This window comes from Chelon labrosus, assembly GCF_963514085.1.
Source record: "Chelon labrosus genome assembly, chromosome: 14".
Lineage (NCBI taxonomy): Eukaryota > Metazoa > Chordata > Actinopteri > Mugiliformes > Mugilidae > Chelon > Chelon labrosus.
The window spans coordinates 27287010-27302187 of NC_140347.1; the positions used below are offsets into that span (position 1 = coordinate 27287010).

At 40.3% G+C, this 15178-nt stretch overlaps 1 protein-coding gene across 1 annotated transcript in view; it reads right to left on the bottom strand.

Annotated features, from left to right (window-relative positions):
• The window catches only part of nbas (NBAS subunit of NRZ tethering complex), a 172049-nt gene that overhangs the window by 15209 nt on the left and 141662 nt on the right, over positions 1 to 15178 (bottom strand). The window contains exon 50 of the mRNA XM_084560840.1: positions 5389 to 5528. Within this exon, the coding sequence (XP_084416966.1) occupies positions 5389 to 5528 (140 nt within the window). The remainder of the gene's footprint in view (positions 1 to 5388; positions 5529 to 15178) is intronic.

The window sequence follows — 15178 nt, forward strand, 5'->3', positions numbered from 1 at the left end:
ATATGATGTGTGTGAATTTAAAAGATAATTTTTCACGTCAAGAGATAAATTATTTGACGTAAATAAACTAATAAGATTAGGTTTTGTATGAGATCGCTTAGTGAACTACATCTCTCGTCTGAGAACTATGGCTGTCTCCTTGTTGAGCTTTACCGTCTTCTTCCAGGACGAAGGCAGAAGCATCAAACGAGGTGAAAATCATTATAAATCGGGTCATGTCGAGAGCTGTAGTTACACGAAGGGAGTTTTGGTCGGTTCTGTACGTGCCAGCATGCGGGACTTGTAGTTCGTTTAATTACGTATTTTCCATAGCGTTTTACTTGACTATCTTGCGACAAACTGTGACATTCTTGACATGTAAAATCATTTTTTATTCTGAAAAACAACATATGTATAATCCAAGGCACAAGTCGATCGGGACCAGAAAATAATTTATCTTTCGCCATAGACTGCCGTTCATATTTTTTCGAAAGATAGGTCCCATAACCCGGAAGTAGAGGGAGCGGGACTTCGGCTCTCAATATCAACAAATAGAACACAACAGAACTGAACACAAACACATGAGCTTATCAATGAGCTGCAGATATGTTAAGCCGATATAAATTGGGACCGTCAGTAGTGTTTAATAGTACTTCACAGTGTGTTGTTAGACAGGATGATGTTACCGGGAGAAAAAAATGCAGGATATCTCTGAAAACTTTTCTGTGTACAGCAGCTAAAGGTCTAATAACTTCAGACAATGAAATCACCAACAAATTGTTGATTTGCAGCCTGTTAATTGGCAGCCACTGATAGGATTTGTACCATTCCTCTGCTAGTGTTAGCGGATGTCTTTTCATACGAGAGTGTAATGCAGTAGTTGTATTTCAGACTGACTTACATATTCTGCATGTCACGGTAGAATGGGCTTCATCTTTAGTGAAGTTTATCTACATACTTCATGAACCGCTGCTAGTTTGCCGCAATGACCCACTGAGCTATCCGCCTGTCTTCTCGGAGGCGTCCGTGTTGTTATTGTCACGTGATCAGCAGCTAGTCGATTTCCTGCTTAAAGCGTCTTGGCACAACAGTAAAGTCCACTAGTCGGTACAACCCCTAATATCAACTCAATAAAGCTTGTGTTTCTTTTGCTGAAGAAAAAACTAAAGGCAGAAATACACACAAACAAACAAGTGAGCAATTGATATGACATTTTTGTTCAATTCTTCGCACTTCAATTGTTCTCATTTGTTTCATTTCAAATCTATTGTGGTGGCGTACGAAGCCCAAATTGTTCAAATCGAGTCACTGTCAAAATTATTTCCAGAACTGAGCAGCCAAATAAGAATAACAACACCCGCTTCCACAGGAGCCACAGGCTGACATGAAAGCAGACTGAGTGATGAAGAGGTCTCCATGTAAACTAATGAAACCTGACACTGACACGTAAGCGAGGAGGAAATGTTTGACCACAGCATCGCCGGAGTTAATATTGAACACCTACACGCTGCAGTTTCCCTCTCTGTGAACCCCGGGGGACAGCAGTGACAGGCATCACTCTGTTTACATGCTTTTTTATGAGCTCTTCTGGACCTTTGCTAATGCCTCCAGAGTAACCGATTATCTCCCTCCAAGGCCAGGAAATGCCAACGGTGCCAAGGCAATACGACCTTCATGGATCGTCATTAATACACATCAATCACAGGAAAAAAAGAAAACAAAAAAGAAAACCACAGAACAGCTCATTATCTGTTAATTAGATCTCAGCTGACGACTGACCCTGTTGAAATTATTAATTTTATTAGTACTATCATTAGCATGGCAAGGAGTCAGATTAAAGTCCCTATAGCCATTGACTAATTTTACTGGGCGTAGAGGTTGTAGTCATTCACACAAACCAAGGCCTCATTATATCTGCATCAAGCTACCGGACGAGAACCATGCTACATTTTTGAGGCCTAGTGAGGCTGCAGATATTCATACAATGATTGGAGAAAAGGGCTTTAACTAGTTAGAAGAGTGAAGACACTTGTCTAGCAGAAAGAAGCAACGATGCGGCACTGTAAAGCAGGGAATGTGCTTTCAGTGGTCAGGAAAATCAGAGTCGACATGGTAGCACTGCTGGAAGTTGCGTATGTGATTAACATGATAAGCAGCGCATTAAATATTGAATGGAGGGCAGATGAAAAGGAGGCAATCCAAGATAGAGGAGGATTCCGATGTGAACTCTTGCTTTGCGTCACTCTCTGTCTTCGAATGATAATTGGCAGATGGCAACATGCCGATAAAACTTTGGCGGCACGATGAGAAATAGAAATTTAAAAGCGGCTGAAGCCTGATGTTAGATTAGGGCGATGAAGTGCGTCTCAAGAAAGCGCATTAGAGGCAAGCTGCGTGGTGGGCTCTGATGTGCGAATGAATCTCTGGAAGAGAAGTGAGTTGGTTCGAGTGAGAAACAGAAAGAGACTGCAAAACAGAGAGAGAGAGAGCGATAAAGAGACAGCAGGGAGAACAGCAGGACTCCTGTTTGTGTCTGTCAGTAGAAAAAGCAGCTCTCCATCCAACTACCTGGGTGTCTTGTCCTGACAAGCTGCCTCACCTTTGGATGCGGCCATGGGAACAAACAGAGTCCACTTGTGCTGCTGGCACGCTGCAGCTTCCTGTGCTTTTTCCAGGGGACGGGGACGCGCTGCTGCATGCTACCAAGAGCGTCTGTGCGCTCGCCAAATCTGTCACAGGGTGCAGTGTGAGTCACAGCCAGCCTCCATTCGTGCTTTGAATCATGACTCAGTTTATGCAGACAGACTAAAGGATAAGCGTTTTCAGATGCACCACTGAATATAGCTTCCAAAACAGCCTCCCTGTGGTCTTATGGGAACAAATCCTCACCCTACAGACACACACACACACTCCTGTCCCAACCAGGATTAAGTGCTGAGTGAGAGGAGTGGTTAGGGTTAACCATGATATAACGCCCTCAAGTTTTCAAGCATCTGAAATGAGGCATTTGAAGGTTAAGTTACTCGGAGTTTTGTGTCCCAGATTATGAGTGTCATTGCTGCTAAAATATACAGTGGGCAGACATCAGACCTGAATTTCAAGTTTGTAGGCTTCAAACAAGCACATTGCAGTGTAGCCATTATATATCTGCCCGATGCAGCAAATTACCTTGAGCAATTTAAATAGGAATGACCCGAGAGAAAAGAAAAACAGTAATCACAAGCTGAGTTTGTACTCAGCATTATGTTTGCATTTAAATCACAAATGCAATACAACAGCAGCTCCAACAGGCCGCAGTTTAAAGAAACAGTGGACTGTCCCAACAGACTGTTTACAGCTGTCACCTTCACAAAGTCAGCGGACCTTAATTTGAAATCTGTGGGGGAACTTAAAGAAGATGTCGTATCCAAAACCAATCTAACAGACAACTCTCTCCTCCGTTACAAATGGACTCATGAATGATAACTTCTTTCACACATTTGACAATTGCATTTTTCTCCCTCTAAATAAATCTGTTTGCACATCCACCTTCTGCTTAGACAATGATCAGACAAAACAATGTTGGTGTTGGAGCTATTTTTCTCTTATCCCGAGTAGTGGAGGAGATACTTCTGTGTTTAATGTCCTTTTTTCCACACTGAGAGTTCTTCGAGGCCCCAGGAACCATTTCAGAAAGCTGGACACTTTACCGGCAATTCCCTCAGTCTAAACTAAGCTCGGAGTCACAGTCACACTCTGTGGCACCCAAAAAAACTCTGCATGCTGGCCTTTGTTCTGCATAGTGTATTCTAGTCTTGGCCAACTTTTGTCATACAACACAGCACTCAACAGAATGAGCCATGGATATTTCTCACTTCTTGTCTCTAAAAAGACACAAAGACAGTGTATGCATGCTGAGTTGCTAATTGTGTCGGTGCGGAAAAACACAAGACAATAATCCTGAATGACTTCATTAAACCCACTCAAGCATCCACAGCACTGGCCTTGGATCTCCAATTTACACAGTTTAACAGGTGTGATACAAATAGATTGTGGTCCTGGTTTTAGTCCCTGAGATTAGCTTTTTGTATCTTCTGTGTCTTCTCAGTACCTGGTTTAATTTAGTCACATAGGAGATCCTTTGTAGAATTAGGACTAGGCAGAACAATGAGTGGCGTAGTTTAAGACACAACAACAAAGTTGTCATCGTCATCCGTTTGCAGCTGCATGCAAGTTTTTGTGAGTTTCTAACAACTACTGGAGAACAACTCTACTTTAAACTGCCGATCGAAACTGTCTGAACTGAAAGCTGTCTTTTTGACTGAGCTGGAAGGATGAACTCCAGGCAGCATTGCCCCGCATTGTCTCTGCAGTCCTTAGAGTATGGCTCACATTTAATCGAGAACAACGGAGCAAGAGAAGAGCAATCACATCATTAGGCACTTATCGATAATACAGCCAACTCTTGCCGAGAGTCTTAAGACACTGGCTGGTGCAAGAAGCCCAGGGCCTGAAGCTCTGTGATTTCCAACTCTAAAAGTCTATGAACACCATATGCAACCCCAAGTGATTAAAGACACAAATTTCAATTCCTGTTCTTAGTAAACTGTTAACACACTGCATAGAAGTTGCACATTAAGATGTCTACGTCATTGTGCGTACTGATATCCGAAACAAACAACCTACTAAAGGAATTGGCTTGCTTCAACCAGCGAAATAGAACTTCTTTTTTTTTTTTTAACTTAAAACAGACATTTAGTGAAGATGCTAATGAGACACCACTGCATTAAGAGGCTATATAAGAGAGAAAATTAAGTGAGGTGAGAATAGAAGAGTTAATCAGCTGCTTCAGTGTTCTGCAGAGAATATCTAACATCTAATATCTAACAACAGGAGATTTGCATTTCTTTCTGTTTATGTGTATTAAATACATATGTATTTTTTTTTCACCCTAAAGATATAAATGTGAAATAATAAGGTGGGAGCTGCAAACATGAGGTTGTTAGAAAATGAAGAACTTACAAGTAATTACTGTAGAAGAAGTGCCTAAATGAATAGTTTGAAATTTTTGGGGAAAGGTGTTTCTTTGTTTTCTTGCCAAGAGTTAAATTGATGGTGCTCTTATATATTTAGTCTCAGAGACTAAAACGGGAGGATATCAATAACATTGCTCTGTCCAAAGGTAGGAGAGAGTTTGGCACACAAAGTGTCAACATGAACTGCTCAATCGATTTATTGACATTTGTAGAAGCCAAGCGAGCAGTTTTCTTCTGGTTCAGCTAAGCTAACCAGCTATACTGTATTTAAGAGGTGTATCAGATGTTCAGATCTAAGTCCCAAAAGGAGCAGACGGGCATATTCCCTAGAAGTCAATCTTTTTCTTTATCTTTGACCAAACAACTTTGGAAAAAAAGAAGACATTTGTCTCACACTTCGTCTTTCATCATAGGCGGCCATGCTTGCAGGAGAAGCATGAGCATCTGAAAGTCCTCCCACTTCTGCGCCGCTTCCAACAGCTCCTGGAAAAGGGCGTACCGCTTGTCCTCATTCTCCACGTCCTCTATCTGGACCTGAGAAAAAGGGGTGGAAAGGAAGCAGGGAGTGAGCAGAGCAAATCAATTTCAGACCAAAAAGCAAACTGTGGCTGCGAGGATCTTGATTTGAAGCTTTACCCAGGTCATTGGGCACGAAGCACACATTAGGTGAACGAGGAGCGTTCAGAGGAACCATCTGTTACCTTCAAATACTGCTACATGTGTAATGTTGTGGATAAATGTAATGATAAATGCCAGCGTCCTCCTCTGAGAAGTTCATCTCGGTGATTGATTATGGCGGCCACTTCCTGTGCACACCATCCAATACAAACTACCAAAACGGGAGAAGCTTTCACTGATTTCAAATGAAGCATCCTCCCAACCAACTTGACAACCTAATGACTGCAGCAGAGTTTGCGAGGAAGACAGTCCTGAGAAAGCAAGATTCTAGGATTCTAGGCTACTATCAAACCCTTAAAGCTTCAATAAGGCGCTGAACGGAAGGAATGAGGCTTCACATGCAATGACACATTTCTTTGTTATTCTAAAAGAAAAGTCACTTGTGGCCAAACTTACTCTATACTGCTCCGAGAAAGGGAGAGATCAACGGAGAGAGCGTGAGAAAAGAGAACAAAAAGGAACGGGGGAGGGTTAATGTAGAAAAAAAAGGGGAGAAGGAGGTGGCAGAGGGAAAGTAATTAATTTTCTTCTCAAAGGTTGGCTTCTAGTGTGATTTAACAGTTCAGAGAGCGGCTGATTTCTGAGGGGAAAACTACAACCTGCCAAAGCATGGCTGCTGCAAAGACAGGCTGCCTCTCTCTCTCTCTCACACACACACATGCACCCCCACCCCCCCCTGTGAGGACATTCCTTGATATAATGCATTCCCTAGCCCCTTACCCTACCCCTAAGCATCTCATCCAAGTGCCTAACCCTTATCTTTTCACCCTAATCTGAACCTAATTGGAACCTTTATCATAAAACCAAGTCTTTACCCTCAAACATCCTTAAGTGAGGACCAGCTAAAATGTCCTCACTCCGATGGTGTAAGACTCAGTTTGGTCCTCAGAAAGATATCTGCACAAGAACACATACATACACACACAGCCTCCGCGATATGCACATAAAGTCTGGCATTTTAAAATAACGTTATGTCGTGCATAAACTTGTAAATACGTATACAGAGTAAAGATACTACAAGAAGTCGAACTAGATCCAAAGTATTCATACAGTAAACAGACTAGCAAATTAAGCTGCACCTAAAGACCACAACCAGTCATGATGCAATATTGAGTTCAAAATAAGCCTGAAGCTTTTTCACTGCAACATAGAAACAATTACTAATGCTGTTACAACAGTCGGCTGAAGGGTTGAGTGTCCAGTGGAGGTAAACTGTAGCGGCTGGACGGGTCCTGCTGCATGTTTCGTCAACAAACCCCTGGATCCCAAAACCGTTTAACAGAACATACACCTATGAGATACAGTGCATGTTTAAAAAACCACAGTGAAGCGCTGCAGGCGAGTTGATTTATTCCTTGGATGTCATACATGCCCATAACGCTTGTCAACAGACAGCACGTTGACAGCAAATGTGATGCTGTGAATGATAATGATGGTTTGTATTCTAGTGGAAAATAACTGGTTTAATTGCAAAAAGTTAAATCTGACACTGCTTAGCATATTCATACAGATATAAGATGTATGCATGGCGTAGGTTTTTTTTCTCATCTCTAGTATTGCTGACTATCTGCTGAATTTTTGCTACTGAAAACTTACTACCTGCCAGTTTAAAACGGTTTCAATAATTATATTTTTGTTCTCTGCAAGAGTTTTCTGTTTGTGACAGGTTGCTGCTTTCATTTTACAGACACAGCACTGATTATAAATATTAAAGTGTATTCTAATAACTTAATGATGCCCATCAAGGGATTGATGGTGACAATGAACGTATACAGTATAGCAGTAGCTATCTCTACTGAACAACTGTCACTTACAAATAATGAAATATGAAATAAAATGAAGGACATTAATAGAGCACTGCAAACATCATTACAAAATTGGTTAAAGGTACAGTACATAGTCCATCACACAATAAAAGAAAAATAATGATATCTGCATTGTCAAAAACTGCATCTTTGAGGCTGTTTTACATTTAAAAAACACCACGCTAGGCGTAAATATCAACTACTGAACAAATGGTTGGATCCTACTGGTGTAGTTGATCCGATGACTCTTTGCACCATGAGGTTTAAAGTGGGGGTTGTCGTGGTAACACTTTCATCACGCTGTTATCTGGTTATTATTAAGCTTTTATCTCAGAATGCTGGTTTACTCAAAATAGCAGCTCTTTATCTCATATTTGATGGCCAGTGCATGATTTGATTTGAAAAGATGACCATCAACGATTATCTACCTGCTCTTGTGATTCTGATGCTTACATTCGACTGTGGATCTGAAGCAAATCAGCTGACATCTTTATCTTCTACGCTGGCTGCGTCTGAAAGATTATTTGTGATAAATCTCTAATTTATGCATAAAACCACATGCTTAATAACTGGCAGCACAGCAGATCCATGCTCGGTGCTGGAGTCAAGTTGCCTTATGAGGGGAGATGGAGCAATAAATGAGGAAAGCTTGAGCTCAGGACCCTCTGGAAATGGAGGTCATTTGGGAAACAGAAATGGAATCTTAACTACCTGTAAAAAAGCCCTCACTGCAATCTAAAGCTCTCAAATCCATCACTGAATGTAAACTGCAACCCAGAGCCTGTTCATCATTGTTATTGCCTCGCTGCATTATGAATACTAAACACTTTCTAACTAGTGGAGCGTTTTATAAGTTTTATAGCTGCATTTATTCATTATCTTTGAAAACTGAAGGATACACATGACCTTAGCGTTCCCTGACAATTTTCTGACTGAATGTTTTTCTTATAACTGAAAAATGTGTCATTTCAAATACTGTACATTCATACCTACACACTCCATCCTCTCAATAGTATAGCACTCACAGGCGCACACACACACATCAAAACTTCACAACCACAAATTAAATCACTGCCAATTACTATGTGGCTGTGAGGCTTTTATTTTCTTAATAAGGAAGGATGGCAATTAATTCTGCCTAGTGATTAAAATCAACAATTCCTCTGTGGTGTCGTACAAAGAACACAGTGCAAGAGGGCACAGAAGAGGAGGGAGGGGGGACCAAACTGTCAGCCAATACTATAACATTTAGCAGCGCTGCGAGATTAGATCAGACCCAAGGTCTCGCATTCAGACAAACAAAGAAAAAACTACTGCAGGCACCCATCTGTCAATTTGTGTATTTTTAAAATGTTTCATTTAATGTATGTGTTTCCATTTATCAGTTATTAAACTCTTTGAAACTTTCTCTCTTCCCTCCCAATCTTTCCATCCTAAGCTCACCGTTTGCACAGCATGCTACATGCTAATGGAAAAAATGTCTGCAAACTACGAATTGATACTTTTCATTTATCGTAGTTACTATTTTTTTAACGATCGAAACGTTTCTAATCATTCGCTAAGCCCTTCGCCATACGTCAACCAATCACAACTTAGCAACAGCAGGCTTGATTATTGACTGTATGGATTTCCCCATGCGTCTAAGTGGTGTGCATGCGGCTTTAGTGAGAGTGATAAAGCTAAAGCATGAGCTTTAACATTGTGTTTATCTGCTGTAACATAAGTGGAAATCATTAGTATGTTGTGGCTAAGTACTTTAAAGCAGGAGGAACCGTGGATTACTTTCAAGGCCAGGGAACGCGATCTTAACTAACCACTTTAGCTTATGGGGGTTACAGGTTATTAAAAAAAAAAGACCCATTCCTTACACATCCACTGTGTAGTATTTACCCACTGTGTACTGTGTGCAGATGACAAACTGTTTAGTGTATATACATAGCCAGACACAGCTGATTAGAAATGGCTTAACAACTTAACAATTTAACCTATGGTCACCAGATGTGAAACCAGCTGTTGTCTGGCATATAAAATGCACCCTTTGGTGGCAGAGATTTAGGCTTAGTGAATTGTTCAGTTGTTTACATTTTTGGACCATTTGATTGATGAATTATGACCTGACTCGTGCTTTTACAGTTGTAGCTCCCAAACTTGCTTCTGCACCTTAAGGCTGCCCCCAGATACGGCCTGTTCTTAAATCCCATCTTAAAACTTGTTTTTATTCTTAAATTTTTAACTCAGTTTGAGAGCTGGTTCCTCTTCTGTATTTTTTATTTGATATTTTTAATTTTTCACTCTGATTTGAATTTTTTGTGTCGACTGCGTTTAATTTTTGTGTTTAATGATTTTGCCACTCTGATTGCCCAGCACTTAGGTCAACTTTTGTCATTTCTCAGTGTGCTTCATACATAAAAAATGACTTGCCTTGATTGTTCATTTCACTAATGTGCAAATCAATAAAATAATAACACAAAGCATGCAAGACTTAATCAAAGAAAAGAAATAGGACGGATGTCGATTTGTGGGCTTAAAGAAAAAAAAGACCCATTCATCACTTGCACATCCACTGTGTAGTATTTACACACTGTGTGGAGATGAGAAATTCTTAACTCTTAAAAATTTTCAGGTGGTTCTTTGCCTCTGCACCTTAGGCTGCCCTTGAGATTGCCCGTTTTTAAATCCCATCACAAAACTTGTTTTTATTCTTTTTTAATTCCGTTTGAGAGCTGGTTCTTCTTGTGTATTTTCAATTGGTGTCTTTTTAATATTTTCCTCTGCTTTGTCTTTGTGTTGACTGTTGTGTTTAATGATTTTGCAACTCTGATTGCCTGGTCAACTTTTTTTTGTTTCTCAGTGTGCTTTATAAAAAAATAATGACTTGACTTGATTGTTCATTTCACTAATATCCAAATCAAATAGTGGAGAAAAAAAACAAAACAAAGCATGGCCGACTGAATACAAGAAATGAAATGGGACGGATGTTGGTTTGTAGAAATGCTTTCAATTACAGATAAGGAATGAACGCACGAGCACATGGGCTTGAAAGAGAAAAGTCCAAGCATAACAACAAATGGACACACACGGGCAAACAGGCATGTTTTCTGTCAACAAGGCGATTCATGTAAGCCAGTTCAAGCCACCGATACCGAGAGGTCAGCAAACACCACGGTACGCTAGGAAAACAATGCTGTGCCACAGAGGGAGGCGCACGCACACAGGCATGGAAGCAAATGCACAGACAACAAGCTGCTAGTTGTCACCAGCTGTAATTTCAGCATCACAAACTGGCACAGGAAGCGGTGCCGTGAAATTATGCCAACCGCGAGCTCGCCCGCTGTTACTGGACGTAGCCATGCTTTTAGCAACATGATACACATCGACGCGGAAACTGAGAAGGAGGCATGGGAACGAGCTAAGTAGTCGGGAAGGCTGAAGTAAATGAAACATGACAACTAGTAGTTACCAGCAGCTGCTTTATTGCTCTCTGACAACCTTTTACTCTTCAGAACAGGATCGAGTGGAAAACGGGATGCAGTGGCTTGTGTACATGTTGGTGCATGTGTCCAAACAGATGCTGTAAGAGCTGCTCTGATATGTTTATGGATTTCTTTCCACTTAGCACATACAAGCCTTTTTTTTAAAAAAAAAATTAAAAAATGCACATAATTAATACTCTTTTGCCTTCCTATTTTTTATTTAATTTTTTTCATATTCAAGATCCAAAACACGAAGAACAAGAATAGAAGACAGCAACGTAGAGGTCAGTGGCCGTATTGGGCTTTTTTACAACAAACTGACAAAGGCAAAAAGGTTTCATAGCATCTTGCCAGGAAAAGGAGTGTTAATTAGCACATACACCCCAGACTGCATAAAAAGATGGACAAAATGGCCACCATATCACCCACAGGGTTTCTGGAGCTCATATTTCCATTACCTGACTTAGCTTAACTCCCGGCTAATTCAGAAATGGGCTAAGAGGTAGAGGTTGAGTGGGTGGGTGATGCTGAGGCAGACAGCGAGCAACCTGCCACTCTATTAATTATGGATAACTTTAAGCCTGAATATCATTTAAATGGGTTGATTATACAAAGAACAGTTGTCATGAATGGGGAAATTAGCTATAAAACTGTTTATTTTATTTTTTTTTGTACTAGGATGGAAACATGTTTATTTCTGCAGAAATGTTGGGCTTTTAAACATGAAGACCAGCGGGGATTTATTCACTTTTGGAGCCAGCCTCAAGCTGTTATTCAAGAAACGGCGGGCTTTGGCATTAAATACCTGCGACTACAGCGGAGTCATTTGGTACTGTTTGTACCTTTTCCCACTGAAGACAGAGGCCAACAACAGGAGGATTTTTTTGACTTTTGTGAAATGGTCTATATGAAATTTCAAGACACAATATTGCCTTAGAAAGCAATATATGTTATAAGGGGTGGCTTCTGATTTGTCACCTCCTTCCAGAAATATACATATGCAGAGTTCCTTTATAAAAACTGACTAAAACGTCATAATTTCTGAAGTTTTTTGTAAATCTGTACAAGATTACTTGCACTTTTTATAGGTCCAACAACAATTACAGACCGTGTTATAGCTTGCTCACAACAGCTTGAGCAGCCAGGCAGGGTCCCTCGCCACTGATTAAAAACTGCAATGCAGCCTAACCCTGCTATCAGCATATAATAATAAAACGGTGGGGAAAAAAAAAAAAGAGAGGACGTGCGCGAAAAGTGTGGTTGAGAGAGATGGGAGCAAATCTATAGACAGAGCAAAGAACCGTCAGAAGGCACATGGGTGAAAACCTACACACTTCGGATACAAATGGAAATGAAGTATAAAAAGACTGCAGCAGACGAGTCCAGAAGATTTCTTTCCTTTCAAGAAGCCAAACTGTGTGTGTGTGTGTGTTTGTTGTGTGTGTGTGTCAGAGAGGCGCAGACATATGAAAGTGGAGTCATCTATTACTTCTGAGAATTGCCAGCATGAGAGTACGTTCACACCATTTAGAAAGGAAGACACACACACACACACACACAGACAGGAACACAATAAGGACCACGCAGACAGGCAGGCAGGTGTGCACACACCATCAAAAACACTCCTGAAACAGAGCTTCAATGAACTCCTGGGAAATAATTTCCTCCATATGTCACAGTCTTTCCTTCAGGAATATACACACACTAAGTAAATACTCAAACGTCAAAGCGGTCTACTGTCTTTTTAAATCAGAACTGCTTTCAAAGTGCATGTGACACTTGAAGGTTTGACTGTAGATAACGCACAGGTTGAATGAAGAATGCCCTACAACACAATGAATCATTATGTGTAACACTAAAGTGTGCGCCTCCACTGATTCGAGCCCCTAACCAGCCTTTGAGGTATTTTTATTTCTACACAAGCATTACAAAACTAAGAACTAGCACTAACACGTGCATTCTTTTTACAGCCTACGGGTAGTCCTTTCAAATATGTTGAGTTACATTACAACTGCTGGATTGCTATTAAATTCAGAATCTAAAATAGCTTGAAGTTGGCTCAGAGACAAAAACTATAATATTGCATTAACTCAGTGGCACTTAACTGGGTGCACAAAAAGCTAATGCAATTGAGTACAATAGCTGAGCCATAAATTCTATCTTTACGAAGCTCATAAAATATCATATGATTAACACTGCGTTAATGATCTTACTAAAGTCATAATCGGTGATTGCATCTTTAAATACGTTTCTGCTCACAAAACCTCAGCAAGAAATCGTAACAGTCTTCTATTTTCAGCCCTGGGACAAAAACAGAAATAAACATGCTGCTGCCGCCGTTACTGCAGAACACACAGGGCCAACGTGCACAGAACTGCGGGGATCCACGCTGATGTTGATGTGCCTTTTTGCTAAATTTGCCATCGTGCCAGAAGTGGAGAAGTGGTGTCCCATAAGACTAATTTGCAAGTCAACATAGTCCTATGGAACAGTACCTCAAAAAACAGTGCAAAGCGCTACAGAGTACCGATTCAGGTTTAATCAATTAGAGCAGATTTTCATTTTCCGATGCCCGACAATAATTGCCGCGATATCTATAATAAGAAATGCCACAGCAGCACTAAGGTAACACCGGTTGAAAGACAAAGAAGAATAGTATCCCTGGACTTTTCTTCCACCGTCTTGGCTGACCATAACTTTTATTTTTTTTATTTGTGTTAGCGAAAAACTGAGCCAGTGACTACATCTGGACTTTCTAACTTGCCATTTAATACGCCAATACTATGTACTTTTTTTTTTTTTTTTTTTAAATGTACACTTATACATGAATATATAACTATACAGGAACATATCACAGAAGGCAAACATTATGGTATTGATGTCAACAATAACAGACATGGCAGCTTTTCTGTCAACAGTACTTCAATTTAGGTAGTATGAACTGTCATGTTGCAAAGCTTACATTTTTTTGGTTATTACAGAGGGAGTGAACTGTGTACAGAATGCACCAATGGGTTATAGTACCGAATTCTAGCTAACATATGAGGCTATCCCAGCTGTCATTGGGCGACAGGCGGGGTACATCCTAGACAGGCCGCCAGTCTATAACAGGGATAATACAGAGAGACAGACAACCATTGTAGCTTCATGCTTTTAAAATATTAAATGAGAAAACTGGGGACCCTTCTTCACTTTTAACAGGAATCCTCTGTCAGGACTGGTTAGATAGACATGCTATAAATGTCAGCGACAGAGGCTGCCTTAAACAGATTCCTTAGAGGCACTGGAGAAAATAGAAATATTGGCTGTTATTTTATGTCACTTTTTATTCATCTAAACTGAATCACACACATCAGTGCTTATGAACTGAATATTAGACGCGAAACAATCATCTGCCTTCAAAGAAAAGGTCTGTTTTGATACGACTCATCAGTGACTGATATCTAAAATTACTGATGTCACTTGTTCATCAGTTCATCAAAGTGTCTGAAAGGCGTCTCAGGTAGTAAATACAAGTACTTAGATTATGTGGATAGAGAAAGCGCATTCAAAGAATTAAGTTTATTATAAGGCTTGAAATTATTTTGTCAATCTGCAACAACTTCTTAAACAACCTTCTACATAAATGACAGTCAAAACCAGTTTGGACTTGCAAAGTAATGATTACACACATATCTTTTAGTATAATTAGTTTGAACTTGAAGAATCACAGCCGTGAATCCACCAGGATTCAAACCACATGCTGCTTAGATTGATGTGAAATGTTGACAGATTCGCATACTTTAATCTGAATGCATGTGATAAGGTTGAGAAAATGTTGGAAAGGTGTTTAATCAGGCACTTAATGGAGCAACCTTGGAATGCTGATATGCTTGAAGTTTTTAAAGGACAGTGGGGGTCCTAAAACCACAGCCTCCCTAATTACGATTTGTTTTGGACTGATATTTGACTTTAATATTCCACATGGTGTCCAAGGTGTTCCACAGTTGGTTATAGTGGATGCAAACCACCTCCCCAGAGCTACTGTACACCTCTGCAAACATGAAAAGGAATTCAAACCCATGGTGAAACAGTGACTAAGCAAAAGGCAATGTATTCCAGGCATGAGGCAGGTGCTTATATAGTCATCCAGTGACTAAATAGATTACAGTCCAGATTGGAACCTGTCAAAGTTTATCAGACGCCACTCGGAATATTACAGTGATTGATCAATCTGTATGCTTGCTTG